The 23,358-nt window shown below is 49.0% G+C and overlaps 1 protein-coding gene across 5 annotated transcripts in view; it reads left to right on the forward strand.

The window, feature by feature from the left end:
• The window catches only part of ZMYM3 (zinc finger MYM-type containing 3), a 1,331,158-nt gene that overhangs the window by 628,659 nt on the left and 679,141 nt on the right, over window positions 1-23,358 (forward strand). For all 5 annotated transcript variants that reach the window (XM_069612373.1, XM_069612372.1, XM_069612371.1 and 2 more), the window contains exon 11: window positions 5,347-5,497. In XM_069612373.1, coding sequence (XP_069468474.1) covers window positions 5,347-5,497 — 151 coding nt within the window. The remainder of the gene's footprint in view (window positions 1-5,346; window positions 5,498-23,358) is intronic.

Genomic DNA, 23,358 nt, shown 5'->3' on the forward strand with positions numbered 1-23,358 from the left:
GCCCATTCACCTTCCGACGGGCCCAGCCCATCTTCTGGCATAGCATGGTGGCAGGGTCATCCACCCTGCGCCACAGAAACTAGCCCTCAGTGTGGTTGCTGAGCAGGTAACGCTAGGGCAGGGCAGCCTCTCCCAGGCCAATCTAGAGATTATACAGGGCGCCAGGAGCAAGGCTACCAGGGCCCAGTATAAAAGTAAATGGACCAGATTCTGCCACCGGGTAGACTCCAAGGACATCCGCCCCCTGGCATGTACTTTGGAGGATGTCGGGTGTGCAGGCCGCAGCCAGATGGGCCTACAGGAACTCTGAGGAAGGGGTCTTCTCCTCCAATACGATTGTCAAACATTTGACGGGGCTCACAAGGCTCTACCCGCCCGTCAGGAGGCCACACCCGTGTGGGACCTGAACATAGTCTTGGCTGCCCTGGCACACAAACTGTTCGAGCCAATGGCATCTGCGGACATCGAGCTGGTCACCATCAAGATGGCCTTACTGGCAGGCCTCACCTCGGTTCGAAGAGTCGGCGAGATCCAGGCGCTCGTCGCCTAAGAACCATATACTACCTTTCACAGGGACAAAGTAGTCCTGCAGATGCACCCAGCATTTCTGCCTAAGGTGCTTTCTGCTTTCCATTTGAACAAGGCAATTGTCCTTCCTACGTTTTTTGCCGATCCCAAGGACGAAGCACAGAGATCTGCATTGCCTGGATGTCTGGCGTGCCCTGAAATTCTACCTGGACAGGACCAAGGGCTTCCGCGAGTCAGGCACCCTGTCACCCTTGATGGTGCAAGGCCAGGCTATCAGGCCTCCATGGCCTCATATCACTCTGGATGCTCTTGGCTATCAAAGAAGCATACGAGGGGCAGCACAAGCTGCTTCTGGGTGAATCTGCATGCCAACGCAGTCGGGGCCAAAGAAACGGCCATCGCATTCCAGCGCTATGTCGCTTGGCAAGTCATAAGCCGGGCGTCCACTTGGGCCACTCCCTCGGCTTTCTGCAAGCGTTACTGTGTGGATGCCAGCTCTAGATCTGATGCGGCTTTCGGACAGGCGATTCTCAGGAACCTATTTTGCAGTATGGAGTAAAGGGGACAGGATGTAAGCGTAATTTATAAATTACTCACCGTAGTGACAAACCTACTCTTAGTCCATAGTTCCCTTTCCTCCATACATCCCCCCTCCCTCCCCCCCCCCCCCCGTACTGGTGTCATTGGGCATGTTAAATCTATTGACTGTTATGCAAAGTTTGAATGCAGTGCCCTCTGGGAACACTACAAACAAATGACTACAGGTATAGGCAACCCAAACTTTGGTATAAGCTTGTACTATACAGTTTTGGTAGCATGTTGAACAGCCAGGCTTATCTCAAGAGTGGAAATGTGAGCTGTAGTGGAGTTACACAAAGATTCACAGTCGCAGGTATTCAAGTAAACTCTTGCACTCAAGGTTTCTTGCATAAACAATAATGTCATTATAGTCGGTTATAAAGCCTTCTTCAGAAGATAGCAATAGAATAGTAACACAAATATACTTCAATACTGTACTTTGAGTTTCTGAATCAGACAAGACCCTTTTGGGATGGCCCACAGACACAACCTACACCCACAGGTGACTTCAGTAACAAGGGTGCTGGAGACATTAATAACTTACTGTTGGCATTCAGAATACTCTTTAAAAGTTGGTAAAAGGCAAAGATTATTAGAACACAACAAATTACAAATATTCATAAGGAGGGCAAATACTTTCAGATAGCACTTAGTGATTCAATTCAATATGCTAAGCCAAAGTCAATAGGCCAAAGTCTTTGTCTAGGATGCAGCACTTCAGGTAAGGAAATGGAAAAGTCTTTGCACAAGTTCTTAGGAGTCTTTAATGAAAAGAATCAAATGTAGGGTCACAAGCTGATTGGACTTGTGAGTTGCAGAAGTTACAAGCACTTCCACAGTAAGAAGTTCTTAGACTTGTTTTACAGTACCTTGGTAAAGAAGAAAAGATACAGCTGATGACTTCTGTTCCTGTGCAGCTCTGCAGGTCTCACTGTTCCTGGGCCTCAGCCGTGGGGTCAAGAGGGAGGACATTGGGGGGGGGGGGCTCTTGCATTGTTCTGGCACTGTCAAAGCTGGCAAACTTTACTTTCAGTGTCTGTTTCTCGTTTCAGCTCCTTGCGGTACAGCAAATAATAAGCGCGGTTCCTGGCTGTCAAGGTGGACTTTCCTCACAACTGAGGTCCCGCACTCGACTGAGGGGGGTCAGGCTTGGTCAGTCCTACTTCGTGGGCATCCAGAGGATCTTCCAAAAGCTTTAAGCCAGCTTACAAGCAACACATAATCTGATGTCCCTCTCCCTGGTTCTAAAGTTTCCTGCAGCAACTCTGAGGAAATTTAACAAGCTCTGAGATGGGTGTCCCGGTTGCTTACTTTGGAGTTGATTGGTCTCACCAACTCAAAGGGAGAAGTCTTCCATGCAGGGGCTTCTCTTTCGATGCAAACTTGGCTATTCGGACCGGCAGCAGGCCTTCACAGAGCAAACCAACGGTCCAGGAGTTGCAGCAACCATGCTCTTCAAGCTCTTCTTCGGTTCCTTGGTCCAGTGGTCGACTCTGACTTCCAAGCCAAAAGACTCTCCTTTTATTCAGTTCTCTCCCATTCATTGCTGCCTAGCTGACAGTCACCCAGCTTGCTTGCTGTCCTTACCGTACAGTCAGCCAGCCAATCACCACAGAGTGCATTTGGGTCTCCTAGGAGACTAAGCACAGGGAGTTTCGGGCACCTACCTCACTTCCTGCCTACCCCAGACACTCTGGAGCCAGAGGCGGGTTTCACTCCTGAACCCCGCCAAAGGCGAATGAACAAAGAGACCAAACCTGGTTTGGTGCGCAGAAAAAACTGAAGAAGGACCTTTCCACAAAGACATGGTGAAAAACAAAGACCGGGACCATTTTAGCAAGGATGGCTGTACGCCATTTTGAAAAAGATGGCTCCTGCGGTTAACGTTACTGGGTCCGCGAATGGTCGCAGTAAATGCTAACCTTGGTAGTTCAAAACGATACCACTGCCACCAGCCAGTCAAAGGGTAACATAAAAAATGTTACTTGAGCATTTTGACACAGGGGATACTAAGTAACCCTCCAGCGCTCTATTTTAAGATTGGGTGTGCTGGGTCTAGCAAGTACAATGCTAAGTAAAGTCAATTTCACTTTACTGCTCTGGGAAACAGTTTATCCCAGAGAAGGTGTTTAAACCTTTGGAAATGTAAAAGACTTCCCTGTGCCACAGCACTGAGGGTGCTGTGTGACACAATTGTAAAAGATGTCTATGGATTTGGTTAGACGCCATAACCAAAAAGAAACAACCACAGAAACCAAATAGAATTTAAAAGTACAAAGTCCTAAGGTTCCGCAAAAGAGCTGTGGGGGGTGGGGGGGGGGGAAATCTCTAAGGTACAGAGGAATTAGCACATTTTTGAGAATTCTCCTCATCGGCGCGTCAATGGGGACTGAGGTGTGGCGCTGGAGGGTGGAGCCTCTAAATTTAAAGGGGAAGGTTTTTTTTCTGGTGAAAAAGGTTGCCTCCCATACCTTGTAAGGGACTCCCATGCAGTATGGAGGAACTGGGACTTTGGATTAAGAGTATGTTAGTCACTACGGTGAGAAAGTCATAATAGATCACCTACAAGACAGATCTGCTCTGCCCCCACCCCAAATCGGGACCACCGATGGCATAAGTCATACATACCAGGCACACTCAAACTAGTTTGTGGATTGGGACCAGACAGACCCAACCCACGTCCTGGCAGCAGACACACATGGCCCTGCAGTAGCCAATGAAAATGCCTCTACTTTCCCAGGCACTGCAAGTCAATAAAAGGAGTTTTCTGTCCTCCGATGTCTTGAAGAAGGGTTAATGACAAGATGGCCAAGGGATGAATTAAGTCTTGTGGCATGGCCATGTTTTGACACTAGCCACAGGAGGTAGCCAAACATTCTAAGGCTAAAATACACAAATAGCTAAAAGTAACTGCGGACACCACCCTGTCCTTTAGGCACACCTAGAGTAACCAAAAATCCTCTGAATGTTAGTCTAGGGTAAACCAAAAAGTGTACCCCATTGTACTGCATTGCAAGATGTATTGGGCAATTATAGAAACCGACCACAAGTGGCATCAATGTAACAAGACTAGGGGAACCATGTTTCCCAGTACTGACAGCCTGATAGACATGACGGTTTCCCCATGACAAATGAGTTAAAGCCAGTCTAGTGAAGCCTTCAACTTCAATACACTGCAGAATGTTCAGGCCATATTCAAAAATAAAAAGCAAAGCGTTTGGGAGTCCATAAAATTGGAGGGTAAGGTGCTGTAAAGAAACATCTTTACTAATCCTGGCATGTTAATATGTGGTTTATTAGATAACACTTGGTTACATGTTTTATCCAGATGGTCAATACAGATCCATTAGCTGGGAACACAGGGAGAGCTGTTGGCTTGAAGGGGGTGAGAAGGGAATGTGATCTTCGTCGTTGTGGTCGGTGCAGTGAGATGTTAATGGCCCGTGCTAGACTGTTGAGATTCTGGTGGGTCTTTGGATCCAAGTCTGAGGTGGCTAGGTGTAATGGTGCAGCATGATATTGTGTACAATGGCGCTTTCTAGTCAACTTTCCTCCATCGAGCCATCCCTTCTAAAAGGACTGGGGATTTTATAATGAATGAGGGACATCCCAATGGGTCGTGGGAGGGGACTGTATATACGATGGGATGGGTTTTGGGCATGCTGATGCATGCGACTCTACATGCTTTTTAAAATATGAGTCACAACGTTCTCCATTTGTAGCACCCGCCCACGTGCCTGACCTCTAGGTTGCTTGTTGTGGCCCAGCCAACCTTCAGAAGTCCTAACCTGGCAAAATACACACGCATCTTAAAGTAAACTCTTAGAAATTCTATACCTGGATTTTGGTCCCCAAGGACATACCAACTACGAAGGTCATTGCGGTCATACAAATGGGGGACATAGTGCTATATAAATGACTGCAATACAATACATTTAGCTTCCCTGTCCAGGGTATCTGCACAAATATACCGGGGAGAGTCGACCGAGTACCGTAGTCGTGACTATGAATATCAGTCGTGTGAATGCAAGAAGTAAGGCCAGGCAGCTCTTTGCTGCTGCAGTGGTATTATGCTAGAGCCATACATGCCTTTAGGTTTGCATCTATATAATCTTGGTTTCCTCTTTTAGGTCTCGACGTTATTGGGCTTGGAGCGCATTGGTGTCATTTACTGTAGTGACAATTGTTACAAATGTTATGGCCTTTTCCTGCCACTAAACTATATTCTTTTTGTAACAGAACAATGTATATCAATTTTGCTGCAAGGATTGCTGTGACGATTACAAGCGACTGCGAGGTGTGGTGTCGCAGTGCGAGTACTGCAAGCAGGAGAAGCTGCTTCATGAGAAGATTCGCTTCTCTGGGGTGGAGAAGAACTTCTGCAGTGAAGGTAAGCATTCCGAACACCCAAGCTGACACAGCTGAATACCCAATACAGTAAATGGAATCACAGAAATGAATACTTGATAACAAGCGCTTGTCAAATCAACGGCAGGAAAGCTCTGCTGTAGAGAGTGAGACAGGTTATCCTACATACATTGTAAGAACCCTCAAATGCAAAGCAAGGGGGCCACCATGGTGACGAGTGAGGAGCAGCTCCAATGGAATACTTGCATCCCCTCAACCTCTTGCTGGCTTCCATGGTTTTAGAATGGGTTTCGAAACTCTGGCCTGGTGGACGGATGGTTAGGATACCACCCTTATTATGAGCAGGGAGCAGCTTCTTGACTTTAGCCAAACAAGTCAAAGAAGCATGGAGCGACGCCAAGGCTAAATGTCAGGAGAGGCGAGTGGTGTCAGGGGTCCAAAATGAGTGCACTGTGTACCCACAAGGATTACACTTAGACAGTTAATTATTGTATTGTACTTGTCACTTGTATAGCACCTTTTACCATTAATATAGTCTCAAAGAGCTGTTGATGGGAACGCCCTCGAAGGACCAAAGTCCAGCGTGTTTGAGGTCATGGAGTGCGATTAGGATGCGTGTGCATTTGCCCAAAAAGGCTTGACTTGGAGCTGGCCAGGCTCCAGTAGAGAAGCAACCCATGCGGTCAGGCATGTGGATGGGCCCTGAGAGAAGGGGTGGCTTAAGTGCTAGAGACTTGAAATGTGCTCAGCGTGTCGTAGATCTGCGCTGCATTCTACTGTCAGGGTTGCTGAGGCATAGTCTGGTGTAATTAGGCAGAAGATTAAGTGAACAGCACAACTGAATTGTCATAGTCCATGCTGTATACTGTTGTGTGGATTGCCATGACTGCGGCCAGTGGAGTGGTATATTTATACTTACCATGGCACCATTGATGGCGCTTTGTTGTTAGGACGCCCACTTGTAGCTGTCAACTGTTCAAAATCTGCAAGGAACTATCTGACCCCCTTCGCAGTCTCCACCCCCCTTCTCCTTCCCAGGCCCTCTGCAATGCACTGGCCCCACACTTTGCCACCAAACCTCAGGATATTCTGTCCACCCTTGCTACACTCCCACACCAGCCCTCTCCTCACCCCAACCTCGCCCTCCACCTCTTCCCTTGCTGCTTGCTCCTTCTCTCTTGACATTCCTGAGGAAGTTATCAGAACTGTCCTCTCCATGAAGGTCTTTCAAACAGGTCTCTCCTTGCTCATCCAGGACCATCAAGGATAACACTCCCCCACTTCCCCCTGCTCGCTGTGATTTCTTCACTCACTCCTCTGTCACTGGATCTTTCCCCTACCCCTTAAGCACTCCCTTGTACACCCTACCTGCCCTGCCAGCTATCACCCCATCTCCATCACTCCCTTCCTGCGGAAGCTGCTTGAGAAGCTGGTCTTGCCCAAACTCAAACTTAACTTGTTGGTGGGTACAACCATCAATCTGGATTCTGAGCATCCAGAGGCACGGAAACTGCTCCTCTGAACACCTGTGAAGAACTGCTGGCATCTCTGGACTCCAACTCCCCAGCTGTTCTCTCTATCGATCTCTCCTCTGCATTTGACAGTTAACCATTCCATCCTCATACAAAGGCCCCACAATACACTTTGTATCTCGGAATGGACACTGGATTTGCTGTCCTCTTTCCTCACTAACCGCTCTTCCCAAGCCATCCTGGGCCCCTCCTCTACTACTTCCATCGCCACCTGTGGTGTCCCTCAGGGCTCTATTCTATCCCCTGGCTTTTTAACATTTTACCTTGTTCTTCTTGCACGCCTCATCTCCTCCTTCAACTTCCAATGTTATGCAGACACACAACTCTTCAGACTTCCTGCCTACCCTCTTGCACGGTCTATCATCCCCGACTGTTTATATGCCATAAAGGTCTGTTGCGCCTCCACTGATCTTTGCCTCCACGCCTGTAAAACTGAGATCCTTCCAATTGGAACCCCTGCTCCCTCCTTTTGCCCCTTGCTCTGGCCTTCCTCCTTGGGCTCTCCCCCTGCACCTTTTACTGAAACCATGAACCTTCAGTCATCTTCGACTCTTCACTCTTTCCTCCCTCACACTCAGGACATTGCCAAGAATGTCCTATCTGCTGTTCCTTCTCAAAGGAATTAGACCTTTTCTCACTTTCCCTCAAAGGCTCAATGTGACGCAAGAGATGGTTCTCTCTAGACTTGTAACCGGTGTCCGGACATTTCATCGAAAAAAATTCGTCGACAGGACATTTGGTCGACGTAATTTCGTCGAAAACCAAATGGTTGAATTTTTTAAAAAATTATATATATTTTTTAGGTTGTAGTTCAGGGGAAAAAAGGTTTTTTTAGAAAAAAAAAGGGGTTGGGGCGGGACCCCCCCCCCCCCCCCCCCCCAGAAAAGGGGTAAAAATAAATAAAACATTCGACCATTTGGTTTTCGACCATTTGTCCAGTCGACCAATTTTTTTCGATCACATGTCTGGTAACCCTTGTAACCACCTCCTCCTGAATCTTCCTTCCACTCTGCGACTCCTCCAGCTTATCCAGAATAGGGCAGCAACACTTAACCTTTACCTTAAGCCCATGGACTGCATTTCTCCTGCACTGAAGTCTTCACTGGTTCCCGGTTGCTGCACAGATTAAATTAAAATCAATGCCTTATCCACAAGGCTGCCTGGCCCGGAGACCACACTATCTTCAACTTTCTCACTAAATACTCTCCTTCTAGACCACTTCGCTCCCCTGGCCCCCCTTCCCTCCTTTGGAACAGTCTCCCCCCCCCCCTTCCCCTGCACCTGGAGTAGGATCTTCTCAAATTTCAGAAGCTCCTTAACTTTAATATTTTCCTCCTCCTTCTTTGCTCTGCTAATCCCACAGTTGTTGAATCATTGTCCTTGGCTCTTATGCATAGTTGGGGCCTTGACCTCCCACACCAATTCTTCCTAGCGCCTGTCTATCCGCAGCACTTGCATCTGCACACCCTCTGCTCTGGAGGCTCACGATTATACCCAGACCGTGCAAATTCTCTTTTCTGTGAGAATTCCCTTCAGCTTTAGGGACCCCCAGCTCTTTTGCTGGACTTTAGGATTTTAATTTAAAATGTGGAGTGAGTGAGCCCTTTTTCTCACTTGTGTGTTTTGATCTGATTTGGATTATGTGTTTCCTTTGCTTTTGGAGTCTGGCAAACTCCATAGGCATCTACTTTTGTTTATGGTGACACGCAGCACCTTTGTGCCGTGTCAAAGAGCAATCCTTTAGATTTCTCTTAAGGTTAAAATACCTTTTCTTGTGAGAGCTGTTAGGCAAGATTGTATGTAGTAACCCCGTGGGAGACTACACCAGCCTTGTCCTCTTGGCAATAGATAACCAAATGTTTTGGTATAGGCCTGTACTACATACGTTGGTAGAGTGACTGAGCAGCCAGGCTTATCTCAAGAGGGTCTATGTGAGGTGTAGGGTTGTAACTTAGAGATTCACAGTGACAGGTATTTAAATAACATGTATACTCAAGGTTTCCTGATTAAATAATTATTTATTTAATCAGTTTTAAAATGAGCCTTATTTCAATATGCAAAACATGAATACACTTCAAAATGCACTCCTTCAGTTCAATAAAGTAAGTAGATACCTTTTTGGGATGGAACACAGATATTACCACACTCTGAGGTGATGTCAATAGTTAGCACACTGTGGACATTAATACGTCACTTTTCACACTTAAATGGTAATGCTGAAGGTATGTCAAAAAAGAAAAGGTTAGGGAAGGAAACAATGGTTAACCAGCTTCTCAAACGGGTAAGCACTATTCACCCCCCCTCCCCACCAATGAAATATAGGTTAACCCTTTCCCAGCGAAACAAGTAAGGTATGTATGACTTTTTGGAGGGACCGATCAACGCAAAGTCAGAGGGTAAGAAGAGTCTTCAGGGAGTCAGGACAGCCAATGTCAATTGAGCAAAGTCTAGGGGATCTGAGGCAATTCTTCAAGATTAGTCAAAGTATTTCACAATGTTAAAGAGTTTTGTTGTAAAAGGAAATCACTGTTGGGCCACAAGCTGGGAGGCTTGTGAAGGGCAAAGCTATAAGCAACTCTGCAAAGGGCAGAAAATGCAAGTCTCAACTGAGAACTACACAACAAGCAAGTTACACAAAAGGGGCAAGTACCCCGTAGTTCACAGTACCTTAGGTCTGATGAAATGGTTCCAGCTGACTTCTGTTCCTGTTGTAATTCCTGCAGATCCTGTTGTTCCTGGGCCTCAGTCGTTGGGGACAAGTGGGAGGACGTCTGGGGACTCCTGCACTACAGTTCGAAGGTTGCCAGCAATGGGCAAAGTTCAGATCAGCAGCACTTCACGGTTTCAGCTACTCTCAAATAGCACAACCGGTTCCTGGACACCTTGTGGACTGTCGTTGCTTCGGGGTCCAGCACTCTGACGTGGCTCAGGCTTGGTCAGCCCTGCTTCGAGGGAGTTTCAGAGGATCTTCCTGGAGTTCGGTCCAGCTTAAAAACGATGCACTTGATTCTGTACAGCCAGCAGAGGGAGGTTTTTCAGTCGAGTTCGTATTGGGGTCAATTGGTCCCACCAATGCAAGGGGAGAAGTCGTCCTTTGCAAGGCTTCTCTAGTCTAGTCAAGGCAAATTCGGAGCTTCAGCACCACAGTAGGGCTTCACCGGAAAACCAACGGTCCAGGACTTGCAGCAAGCTTCTCTTCCAAGTTTTTCTTCCAGTGGTCGACTCTGCCTACTGTCTTAAAGACCTCGCATTTTATGCAGGTCGCTCCCATTCTTCGGCAGCCTGGCTGTTACTCACACAGCAGGGTGGCTGTCCTCCAAGAATAGCGAGCCGGCCAATCACCTTTGGGTGCATTCCTGTAACCAAGGAGACTAAGCACATGGAGTTTTATGGAAACTCCCGCGCATCCTGCCCTGCCAGACACGCTGGAGCCAGGGGCAGGCTTCACCAGTGAACCCCGCCAGAGACGAAGCGAACAAAAGGACCAAACCCAGTTTGGTGCACAAAGTAAATCTCAAGAAGGACCTTGCCAACAAGAAATGGAGAAAAAAGAAGACTGGAGCCATTTTGACAGAATGGGCACCCATGGGTGCCATAATGCAGCTGCGAACGCAGCCCGCGGTAAAAAAACAGTGGTTAAAAAAATTAAACCACTGCCATCAGCCATTCATTGTAGAAAGGGTAACATAAAAATGTTACATGAGAAAGTAGACAAAGGGGATACTGAGTAACCCCTCCAGCAAACCATCTAGGGAAGATAGTGTGTGCTGGGTCTGCAAAGCTACAAAAGGTAAGTAAAGTCAATCTCATTTTAACGCTCTTGGAAACAGTAGTTTATCCAAGAGAAGGTACTTAAACCTTGAGGAAATCTAAAGCCCTGTGTCACTGCACTGAAAGTGCTGCGGGTTACAATGTAAAAAGATGCCTATAGAGTTTGTCAGACTCCAAACCAAAAAAAACACAGTTCAAAACAATGAAAAATACATGAGTGGGAAAAAGGTCTCTCTTCAGGATAAAAATGGTCATAAAGTCCAGCAAAAGAGCTGAGGGGTCTCTAGGGTAGCAGGGAATTAGCACCTTTCCGAGAATTCTCCCTAACACTACCATTGTGCTTTTCTACCACAGGCTGAATCCTCATCTGCAGTATAGCATCCATGGGTGACCATTTTGTCAAAATGGCCCCGGTCGTCTTTTTATCGCCATTTTCTGTTTGGGAGGTCTTTCTTGGGTTTTACTCTGCGCGCCAAACCAAGTTTACGCACTTGGTTTGTTTTGCCTTTGGTGGGCTTCAATACTGAAACCCGCCTCTGGCTCCAGTTTGTCTGGAAGGGCAGTAAGTGAGGGAGGTTTCAGAAACTCCCCTGTCCTTTGTCTTTAGGAATGCCTGAATGCACCTAGTCCCGATTGCCTGGCTGGCTGTCCTTGCGGAACAGCCACCCTGCTCCGAGTGACAGGCTGTGCATGAATGGGAGAATCCTGCTTAAAAGGAGTCTTCTTGGACTGAATACCAAGTCGACCACTGCAAAGGGACATTCCGACAACGAAACCGTGAACAAAGCTTGCTGCAAGGCCCCTGGACCGTTGGAATGCTGCTGTGCTGAAACTCCTTTTTCGGATCGACAAGAAGCTTCCGAAAGGACTACTTCTCCGGCATGGGCGCCTGGCATGGATTCACATGCTCATGAATATTCCCTGTCAGGCTGGGAATCCTCGGTCAAGAAAAAAGGAGTTTGTTTCACTTCTGAACTGTCTTACTCCTAACAACCAATCACAGGTCTCTGGGTCATACTGCCCCCAGCCAATGACTGCCCTCTACCTAAGCGCCTCCTCTGGCAGCCATCTTCAGATTTTTTCTGCACGTTCAAGTGTTGGGAGTCCTTGTGCTCGAGCTCTAGTGCTTTTACTGCGTTTAGCGATTTTTCTGAGCTTTACTCTATTTTTTTAGGTCAGTCGAGCCTCAAACTCCACTGATTAACCTTCCGATTAACGGGGACATGTTTTGGTATTCTTCAGCACCCCTCAATGGCGGATTTTAATCTAAATTTCGTCTTGGAAGATTCCAGAAACTTAGCGTCCTACACCGCGTGGATATGGCGGAGGAGGAGGAGGACTTGTCGCCTCTCCAAGGTTTGCCCTGGCTGCAACCTACAAAACGTCTTTTAGGACTATGGACATTCCCTGTGCCTCTGCTGCCTGCATTCGGACCAGACTCATGTGGAGGGCGACTGCATGGCTTTTTGGGAGATGGTGCCGCACACGCGGTCCGACCGACGCAAGCACCTCAAGTGGCTGCAGGCCAAGGCCCCTGCTCTCGGTGAGTTCCGGCAGCATGCCTCCCCTGCCCAGAAGAAAACAGAGCAGTTTTAAGACCTTTGAGGGCACCCCCTCCCAGTGGGTCCCAACATAAGGCTAAGCACCGCAAGTCCACTGCCTCTGGGAGCGCCGTTGCGACAGGCTCCTCAGCGGCCAGGGTGAGTTCAGCATCTCCAGCACCTTCGACCAAGAGCCAGCGCTCGGGTTCTTCAAAGAAGAGGAAGTCTGACCATCCAGGCAAGCCTTTGGAGAAGACCCAAGCCAGACTGATGGAGAAGGCCAAGGGGGTGCAGGGTCACGTCCCCCCACTCCCTAAGGTCAAGACCACGAAGGCCAAGGTGCATCAGACACAGAACCACACTTCCATCGAAGTAGTGGCGGTGTCCCCCGTGAAGGATGCTGGGGCGGATTCGCAAGGCACGGCCCCTAAGGTGAGGATGTGCTAGGGAGAATTCTCATTTAGGGCTAATTTCCCCTCACCTAGTGAGTCCCTCAACAGCTTTGCTATATTTCAGGGGTTTGTTTTCCACCTGCTAACAGTGTGAGCCTTTTTCCCCACTCTTCCATGCGTTTTGCCCTGTGTATTTCTACTTTTTGTGTGATCTTGGGCTCTGGAGCTACAGCACTTCATGAGCCCCACTTTGTGTTACACAGCACCTTCCGTGCAGGGACACGGGTCTATTTGAGACTTCATACTGACTCCATTTTTCTGGGGCTGACTACTGTCCCCCAGAAACGGGTAAAGTTGCCATTAACTTTATATAGTAACTCTAAACTACAGACCCAGTACACCCCATCTTACATGGAGTATTGGAAAGGGTTAATTCCTACCCCTTTTTGTCTGTACCTCTCTGAGCTTTATGCTCTCTTAACATTAAGAATTGGATGGTGGCAGTGATATCTACCCTAACTTTTCTACCGCGAGTATACAATATAAACGTGTACTATTTTAGGCTATTATATTAGCCTCAAACTTAAACCCGCTTGATAAATATTTTTATTTTGGCTCCGGTCGGGTTTAGTCGCCATTTCTTTTTGTACTACTTGTGTTTTACTTTTCGCTCCATACCAGGTTTGCCTTCTATGTTCGCCGACCTTTGGCAGGCTTCTGTCCAGAAGCCCTCCTTTGGTGTCTGGGTGTCTAGGTGGGCTGAATGTGAGGGAGGGGTTTAGTCACCCCCTTCACAGGATCTCCTTGGAGACCCAAGTCGCACTTTGTGTCGATTGGCTGAGGTGGTTGTCCGGGCCGGACAACCCTCCTGCTGAGTGATTGACAGCCAGGCTGTGTGAATGGGGGCTTTTGGCATAAAAGGCGGGACGCTTGGGCTGGAAGTGAGTCGCAACTGCAAAGAACCGAAGAGAAGCAGAGAAGACGGCTGCTGCAATTCCCGAGTCCCGGTGAAGCCCTGAGCTATCTACCCTTCAACGACGGGAGAAGATCCTGTCCGGAGTCGTCTTCTCTTGAGCCTGGTGGAATCAACCAGCTCACCTTCTACAGCCAGAGGATCCTCTTCGTGGTCGAAATCGCTGCACACTGCTGTAGTGGTCTAGATAGCCATCTGAAGAACCTCTCCTGTTTTAAAGGAGCGCACTTTTTATTCACCGTTGTTTCGCTGCTGCTAGCCTCATCCCTGGGTAGTGCAGATCGCTCCAGGCGTCGTCCTTCTTGTCTCCACGACTGAAGCTCCAGGAACTACCAGGAACAACTGCTGTGGCACCAGCTTTCTTCAAGGAATAAGGTACTGTGTCCAACTTCGAGGAATTGGGATGAACCCTTCTTCCTCACCAAAGGCTTGTCCTTTTCTTCCTTCCCTCTTATAACTTTTGCCTCCTTTTCGTGACGATATCTAAGTACTCCTGGCAATCTCGAATCGGGAACTGTACTAACAGTGTGATCCTCGGCAACTGGACCCCTGTTACACTTGACACTGGTGCAGTCCTATTGACTTTAATCTACTGGTTAGAAGGTGTCCTCTGATTCTATCTGCCGTGACAAAAGTATTGCCTGTGATTTTGATCCCCAATTTTCTTGTGTGAATTCAGGTGCTAGGTGTTTGACTATGTTTATTTCTTCCCGCTGGCACGCTTATCTTTAGTAAGACCGAACTGTCATTGCTGTCAAGTGATCGCATATGTACGCCCGGTAACATCTTTGTTTCACAACACCGGTCTGTCAAATCCCAATGTACTTACCTTGAATTTATCTACACAAGGGGAATTGGTTGTGTGTAGTGTATTTGAAGTGTGGTTTTACTTTAATAGAAGTGTTTTGTGAACAGATGGCCTAAAAATAAATGTACTTATATTTTTTAACCAGAAACCTTGAGTCAGTGTTTGCTTGAGTCACAGTAATTGTTGTCCTTTCTGTAATCTCTACTACTGCTCATTTGCTCTTGAGATAAGTCTGGCTGCGCAGCCATTGCTACCACTTTTTCTGTGTAGTACAGGCATGTACCAAAGGTGAAACTGTATTACCACTTGTAGTCTTAATTTTGTGTAGTGGTCCCTAAGGGCACTGCCCAGGATTCTGCTTAACAGGGTGTCCCTGCCTGCCAGGAGGGAGTCCCCTTTCCAGCCGATCGAGAAGACTCCGGAGAAGATGATGCTCATTTAACCGAAACAGTCTCCCCTGGCCACAGAGAAGGGGGGGGGGTGGGCACGGTAGTCCTCCAGGGTTTGGACATTTCCTCAGGGGAAGAGCTCACCAGCTTCCCGGTCCTCCAAGAGGGGAAGATGCGTCAAGAGCAGGCCCTACGGGGGCGGTGGGGGGGGATCCCAACGAAGGTGACCGATGACTAGCAACAGTACAGTGTTAAAGGGAATTCTCAAAAATGTGCCAATTCCCTTCACCTTAGAGACCCCCAGCAACTTTGCTGAATTTTGAGGACTTGATCTTTTTTTTACCTGGAGTGTCATCCTTTTTTCCCCCATTCTCTCATGTATTTTGTTTGTTTTACTCTGGTGTTCTTTAATTCTGGGGTTTTAGAGAACTCCATAGGCATCATATTTTCATTTGTCACACAGCACCCTCAGTGCAGTGGCACAGGGAAGCCTTTCAGGCTTTTCCTCATGTTTAAATACCTTCTCTGGGATAAACTACTGTTTCCCAGAGAAGGTAAAGTGAAATTGACTTTAGGAATTTAAAAAGACTAGTAGACCCAGCACAACCCATCTTACAATGGAGTACTGGAGGGGTTACCTAGTATCCCTTTTGTCTAGCTACTCATGTAGCAGTGAAATGCTAGCCTTTCCTCTCAGAATGGCTGCTGGCAGTGGTTTTACAACAAACTACCATGATTTTTCCTGACTGTGAACACTGGTAGCGTTAAATCGCGCGAGCCATGTTTTTCAAGATGCCGTCTGGGCCCCCCTTTGTTTAAACAGGTCCCGGTCTTCTTTTTTCGCCATTTCTATTTTGAAAGGTCCTTCTAAGGTTTGTCTCTGCGCGCCAAACCAGGTTTGGTCCCTTTGTTCCATCGCCTTTGGCTGGCTTCAGGACTGAAGACTGCCTCTGGCGCCTGAGTGTCTGGGGTGGGCAGGAAGTGAGGGAGGTGCCCGAACCTCCCTGTGCTTAGGCTCCTAGGAGACCCAAATGCACTCTGTAGTGATTGGCCGGCTGACTGTCCGGCAAGAACAGCCACCCTGCTGGGTAAGTGGCAGCTAGGCTGCAATGAAGGGATGGATAAAAGGCAAGTCTCTTGGCTTGGAAGGCAGAGTTGACCACTGGAACGAAAGAACTGAAGACTAGCTTTAAGAGGACGGCTGCTGTAACTCCTGGACCGTTGGTTTGCCCGGTGAAGCCCTGCTGCAGGTCTGAATCGCAAAGTTCATCTCGACAGAGAAGCCCCCACAAGGACAACTTCTCCCTTTGAGTTGGTGGGACCAATCAGCTCGAACTGTAAGCCACCTGGATACTCGCCTCGGAGCTGGTTGACTTTCCTCAGAGTGCTGCAGGAAACCGTAAAACCAGGGAGGGAGACACCAGTTTGTGAGCTTGACTACAGCTACCAGAATCGAAAATTTGCCAGCTTTTTGCCAGTGCTGCTCAGGAGTACCCCGACGTCCTTCCTCTTGTCCCCACGACTGAGGCTCAGGAACTGCAAGATCTGCAGGAACTGCCCGGAACAGATGCCATCAGCTGCATCTTTTCTTCATTTGGAAAGGTACTGTAAAAACAGAGTTCTTGCCTTTCGCCGTGAAAGTGCTTGACATTTTCCCAACTCGCAGGCCTAATCAGCTTGTGACACATCATATATTTCTTCTTACCACAAACTAATCCGAAGAACTTCTGCCGAGACCTTTCCGTTTCATTACCATAACTGCTTTTTCCTATCCAAGACTTTATCCCATTGACTTTGGCCTAACGTATTGAATCGAATTGACTCTTCTGGTGAACTGTAAATATTTGCACTGTCCAAGAATAACTTGTAACCTTTCATGTTATAAATAACCTATGCCTTTTTGCTCCTACTTCAAAGTAGTCTGAATGCCTCAAACTTAAAGTGTATAGTACTGAAGTCTATTTGTGTATATTTAACTGCCTCCTTCTAGTGAATGTTTTATAACTGACTATTGAATAAAGTGTTTAACCAAGAAACCTTAAGTTTATTTGAACACCTGTGATTGTAGACCTCTGTAACATCACTTCTCCAGCATGGGGTCTGGCATGGATTAATATGCTCATGAATATTCCCCGTCGTCAGGCTGGGAATCCTCGGTAAAGAAAAAATCAGTATCGGTTTCGTTTCTGAACTCTTTCTACTAGTAACCAATCATTGGTATCTGGGTCATACTGCCCCCAGCCAATGACTGCCCTCTACCTAAGCCCCTCCTCTGGCAGCCATCTTCAGATTTTTACCGCACGTTCAAGTGTTGGGAGTCCTTGTGCTGTAGCTCTCGAGCTTTTTCTGCGTTTTCGTTTTTTCGAAGAGTTTACTCTTATATTTTCAGTCAATCGAGCCTAAGCTCCAACGTTTTCACTTCGATCAACAGGGATCCGTTCTCGGAATTGTCTACGCCCCTCAAGGGCAGATTTTCATTGTGTTTCCACTTCTCAGAGGTTTCCTGAAGACTTTTGAGGCCTACCCCACGTGGACATGGCCCAGGACAAGGGAAGCATGACACCTGTTTGGGCCAAGCTGTTCAGGAGCTGCCCTGGATGCAGGCTTCAGAACGTCTTTGAGGATGAGCACTCTCAGTGCCTCTACTGCCTTCAGGACGACAAATGGCATGTGGAGAAGAACACTGCGTTTTATAAGAACATGTCCGAACGGACGATGGATTGTCGTACTCAACTCGCCAACTTGCTGGAGGGGAAGAGCCCAGCAGCGGGTGAGAAGAGGAAGAAATCCGAGCGGTCTTCTAAGAACTTTGAGGGCGCTTCGGCGATGGGGGCCCAACAAAAGGCTAAGCACTGCGAGTCCACGGACACCGGGAGCGCCGATCGGTCGGGCTCCTCGGCTGCCAGGCAGGGCGCATTGTCACCGACGCAATCAACCACGAGCCAACGCTCTGGCTCGGGGAAGAGGAAATCTGAGAACCCAGGTAAGCTTCCGGAGAAGCCTTGTATATCCCGACAGAGCGAGGCGGTGACTCTCCCCCCAAGGTTAAGGCCTCGGGCACGCCAAAGGTCGTGAAGGCCCTGATTCATGGCCTCGATTGAGGGAGTTGTGGCGGCCCTGGCGAAACCTGCAGAGGCTTCCCCAGTGGAGACGACTTAAGGGGCTGGAGTTTCTCTCCACCCCGGAGGGAATCCTCTTTTCTGCCTATCAAGAAGAACCCTGTGAAACCCCAGCAGGGAAAAGAGGGGGTGCGCGATAGACTTAACAGACATGGATACCACCTCTGAGGATGAGTTGGCGAGCACCCAAAGGATCCTGGACAAGAAGTTCAAGGAATCCAGGGCCCACGGGAAGGATCCCGACGAGGAGAGCAACGAGGGGGCCGACGATGAAAGATAGGACTGCGGACCCCAACCATCGGTCCCGTTGCAACCGGTACCCTTACCGCAGGACAACTCAGGAGCTATCCTGATGGCGATACAGAACCTGTGCATGGAGGTAAGGACAAGGATGCCCTCCCCCCCGCCCCCCCACCGAGGACCCAGCAGGGCCTTGTCCGCCGGGGAGCCCACCTCGCAAGCGGAGATGAGTCCATTCTCTTCCCCCCCCCCTTCCAGCCTTCACCCCCATCCCCCCTCTGAGGGATGAGACGGGGACGGACGACGACGGTGGTGACAGAATGGACCTCCCTTTACCACCTCTTCGGGCCTCCTCGCCACCCCCCAGACGAAATTGGCTCCTTCCATGCCATGATCGCCAGGGCATCTGAGCTCTTCCAGCTCTGCCCCGAAGAACAGAAGAAGGGTTTCCTCTACCAACGGCGGGAGACCAAGAGGAAGACTGTCCTCTTAGTCCCGTTTCTGGATGACATCTGGGACGAGGTGCTGGCGTTCCTGTAGAATCCATCCACGCCTCCTGCTAGGAGGGACCGGTATGAGAAGTAGTACCGGGTCCTGGACTCCGCCCCTATGTCTCAGGGCACAGCCGCCCCGGATTCGGTGTTCTCCGGCTAAGAAGAAAGCGGCGGGAGCGACGGCGTCAACTTCAACATCCCCACCGGACGGCGAGGATGCGATGGGTCATCTCGACCGCAACGACTAACAAAGCGGCCAACGCCCTTGCGATTGTGGCACGCTACGACAGGGAGCTGTGGTTCAAGATCGCTCCCCTGCTAGACTTCCTACCGGATGATGTTAGGCAGATTCCTGTGCAGTGCCCTTAGGGACCACTACACACAATTAAGACTACAAGTGGTAATGCAAGTTCACCTTTGGTACAAGCCTGTACTATTTTAAAGTGGTAGCAGTAGCGGAGCAGCCAGGCTTATCTCAAGAGAATATGAGCAGTAGCAGAGATTACACAAAGGGACCTCAATTACTGTGACTCAAGCAAACACTGACTCAAGGTTTCAGGTAAAATAAAATAGAAGTACATTTATTTTTAATCCATCTGTAAAACGCAAAACTTAGATAAATGCAAAGCCCACACGAAAAATATACTACAAAACAACCAATTCTCTTGGCACAGAACAACTCAAGGTAAGTACCTTATGTTTTGGCCGACCGGTGTTGTGAAACAAGACGTTATTTGGGATACACATGCGATCACTTTTTGACAGCTCGGTCGTATTAAAGAAACGCGTTTCTGCGGCAAGAAATGTTACCGGGCAAAAACACACTTGGCACCTGAGCTAACCAGAGAGTTGGGGGCAAAAATCACACGCAATACTTTTGTCAAGGCAGAAGGAATCTGAGAACACTCGCTGACAGAAATACAAAAAGTCAATAGGCCGGAGCAGTGTCAAGTGGAACTGGTTTTCTTTTGTCAAGGATCACAGTCGGGCAGTTCAAGATTCAACACTACCATGAGTACTTGGATATTGTCTTTAGAGGATGCAAAAGTTATAAGAAGGAGAAAAGGGATTTGCCCTAGTTCCTCAAGCAGAACACAGTACCTTATTCAGCGAAGAAGCTGGTGCCACAGCAGTTCTTGTTGGTTTCCTGCAGACCCACGATTTCTGGAACTTCGGCAAGAAGGACGACTTCTGGAGGGGTCTGCACCACACAGGGATGAAGCCAGCAGCAGTGACGGTGAATAAAAGATGCGCTCCTTTAAAACAGGAGAGGCTGTTCAGATGGCTATCTAGACCACTGCTGCAAGGTGCAGCGATTTCGACCACGAAGACAATCCTCTGGGCGTGCAAGATGAGCTGGTTGACCCCACCAGGCTCAAAGGAAGAAGACTCTGGACTGGATCTTCTCTGGTCGTCTAAGGGCAGATAGCTCAGGACTGCAGCAGGCTTCACCGGGACGGAGTAGTTGCAGCAGCAGACTTCTTCTACGCTTCTCTTCGGTTCCTTGTAGTTCCAGTGGCGACTCGGACTTCCAGCCCAAGAGTACTGCCTTTTATGCGAAAATCCCCCATTCACACAGCCTGGCTGTCATTCACGCAGCAGGGGGTTTGTCCAGCCCGGACAACCATCTCAGCCAATCATGGCAATGTGCGATTTGGGGTTCCTAGGATACCGTGTGCAGGGGTGACTACCCCTGTTAGGCAGAATCCTGTGCCGTTCCCTTAGGGAGCACTACAGAAGATTAAGACTACAAGTATCAGCAATAAATCCCCTTTGGTATCAGTCTGTACCACAAAGATTTAGTTGGTAGCTGTGGCTAAGCAGTCGGACTTATCTCAAGAGGGAGATGAGCAGTATTCAGGGTTCACACAATAGGACTATAATACTATGGTACAAGGAAGCACTTGCCAAAGCTTTGTTTTAAAAAGTGTGTATGTATGTGTATGTGTGTGTATATATATATATATATATATATATATATATTTCTGATGTTTGTTAATCTGCTTAGAATCACATGCTGTGCATAGGTCCGACATCCAGTGGTCACTGCGGAGTATTGCATCTTGTTTTTCGTAGTCGAAAAGGGGACGTCGACCAGGCGTGTCTGAAACACTATCCCTATAGTGACGTGCGTTGTACCCACAATCCCTCACGCGTCGAGGTCCCTCAGATTGTTTTTTTCCGCCCAGCTTCTGGTCGCCTTCACGCGGAGCTCCTCGAGAGACATTGCAACCCTCGACCTTTGGTCGTTTCTTCTACGAAGATTAATACAGCACTCCCTCGACGCAGTGTAGCTGTTCTCCGCCGAGCAATATCGTCGACGGAGGGTCGAGCGGAGGAAATCTTCGGCGCTGCCGAACACGTGGCCTGGCCTCGCGTTCGGCGCTGCCGAACACGTGGCCTGGCCTCGCTGGCCACATACAGTAGGGAGAGTGGGGTCGTGGGACATCTCTGGGTCTTTCTGAGAATGCCTTTCCCTTTCCCCTTCCTTTCCCTGGGGGTGTTTATCGCGATTTATTGCCTCTGCTATGGAGAGGACACCATTTAGGTTTTGCCCACTTTGTAAAGGCAAATTCACTTGGAAGGACAAGCACTCACGGTGTAACCGCTGCTTGCCCCTCGATCACAAAGAGGAAGGGTGCGCGGCTTGTCGGCTTCTGAAGCCTAAAACTCTAAAAGACCGTAGGGTTAAAAGGTGGGCGGCCTACGCGATGTCGAAGGCCGAAGGTTCACCCGCCGCTGCTACCACCGACAGTGACGAGGAACGCGATGACACGACCTCCGCCACGGAAGTCGAAACCCCCTCTAAGGAGCGCTTACGCGCTTCGTCGTCTGTCCCCGGCCCCGACGGGCTCGGCTCACGCCCTGCTTATGGGGATGAACACCCCGGCGACACTGACGCACACAAAGATTCACATAAAGATAAGCACACAACCCATTGCTCTTCTTCGTCTAAGTCGAAGAGAGCTTCGGCGCCCAAGGAGACGCAGGTTCCACCGGCGGCCTCCTCGAACCGTTCGGGTTCGAAGCCCCTCTCGCAACCGCAGCCGCGACCTGCGACTGGGCTTTCGGCAAACAAGGGCGCCACCACCAAACCATCGGCCGGTGCGCATCAACAGAAGGCGCAGACCGCCGTACAGCGCTCGATACCCATAGCGTCGAAAACTCAAGCTTCCGCCGACAAGAATGTCGCCGATAGCTTAGCCAGGATCGTTGTAGCCGACGCCCAAAAGCGTACGCCGAAGATTTCGTCGAGCGTTACGCATAGACCAAAGGATACGCCGAAAACACCCGAAGGAAAGCAGGGACTACCCCCTTCAGTCAGGGAGTCTCCCGACACACCTGAGGGTTTTGAGGAGGGCGACGGGACACTTTCCTCGACGCTTTGGGAGAGGTCGAGCCATTTCGAGGTAGACAACTCGAGTTTTCCCCCGCTAGACCGCTCTGGGGTACCCCATGAAACTATGGAGAGACTCCACCTCTGTATGGAGAGGATGGAAAAGTTTATGAGTACCCAAGCCCCTCTAACTCTCAGAAGAACTAGAGAAGGGCCTCAAGACGACCCCAGAGCCAAAAAACCGAGGCTGGTCGATCCCCTGCTGGACACAGCCTCAGACTTCCAAGATGTATATGACCTCACTGGGGAGGAACAATACTTCGAGGAAGAAGATGATTTCATGGACAACGAAGGACAGAACCAGGAGGAATGTCTAGAAGACAGAACAGACATTATAGAAGAAGGCTTCGGGATTAGCCCAGGAGAAGGACCTTCGCACCCCTGGCAATCACCATCAGTGTGTTCCGACACTGATGCCCTAAATCTAACTCCTCCGGATAATTCTCCAGTTAGGAACACGTCTCCAATTGACGATCAGCCTACTTTTAATGCACTGTTGCGCAGAGCAGCAGCGCATTTCGAACTGGACACGGGAGAACTCTCTCCAGAATTAGACTTTGTAGAAAGAGTCATTAAAGAAAAATCCCCGGTCAGCCAGACCATTCCACTCCTCGCCTCAGTTAAAAGGAGGATCACCCCGTCGCTGTCCACTCCCGCATTGATCAGAGGGGTCAATCCACGGATTGAGAAACTTTTCGCTCCTTCACCCTCAGACCCGCTCTACATTAGGGGACATTCCATACCGGACTCCCTAGTTGTATCTAATACTAGAAAGAGGGCAGGGGTACCACTTTCCACCAGTGAGGCACCCCCTGACAAGGAGGGCAAGAGGCTATATGCCCTTGCAAAAAGAGTTACTTCCTCGGCTGCCTTCTCAGCAAGAATTGCCAACAACAATTCCTTGCTTGCGAGCTACGCAGACGCGCAGTGGGCCAAACTGCGCAAAGACGCAGAGGAAGCACCGGAGCCTTTACGTACACGCCTACTGTCGACTATTGGCGAAGGAACACAAGTGAACCAGAGCATTGTAAAAAACTCTCTGGACGCGGCAGAAACAGCAGGACGTTCCCTGGTACAAGGAATACTCCTAAAGCGCCATGTATGGCTGCGCAACTCAGGCTTTAAACCGGAGACACAGGCGTCTTTAATAAATAAACCTGTCGAGGACGCCAACCTCTTCGGAAAAGCGGTAGATGAAGCCCTAGAGATGGCCAAAAAAGAGTTCGA

This window comes from Ambystoma mexicanum, chromosome 5p (genome assembly GCF_040938575.1).
Source record: "Ambystoma mexicanum isolate Mex_15411 chromosome 5p, UKY_AmexF1_1, whole genome shotgun sequence".
NCBI classification, from domain to species: Eukaryota; Metazoa; Chordata; class Amphibia; order Caudata; family Ambystomatidae; genus Ambystoma; species Ambystoma mexicanum.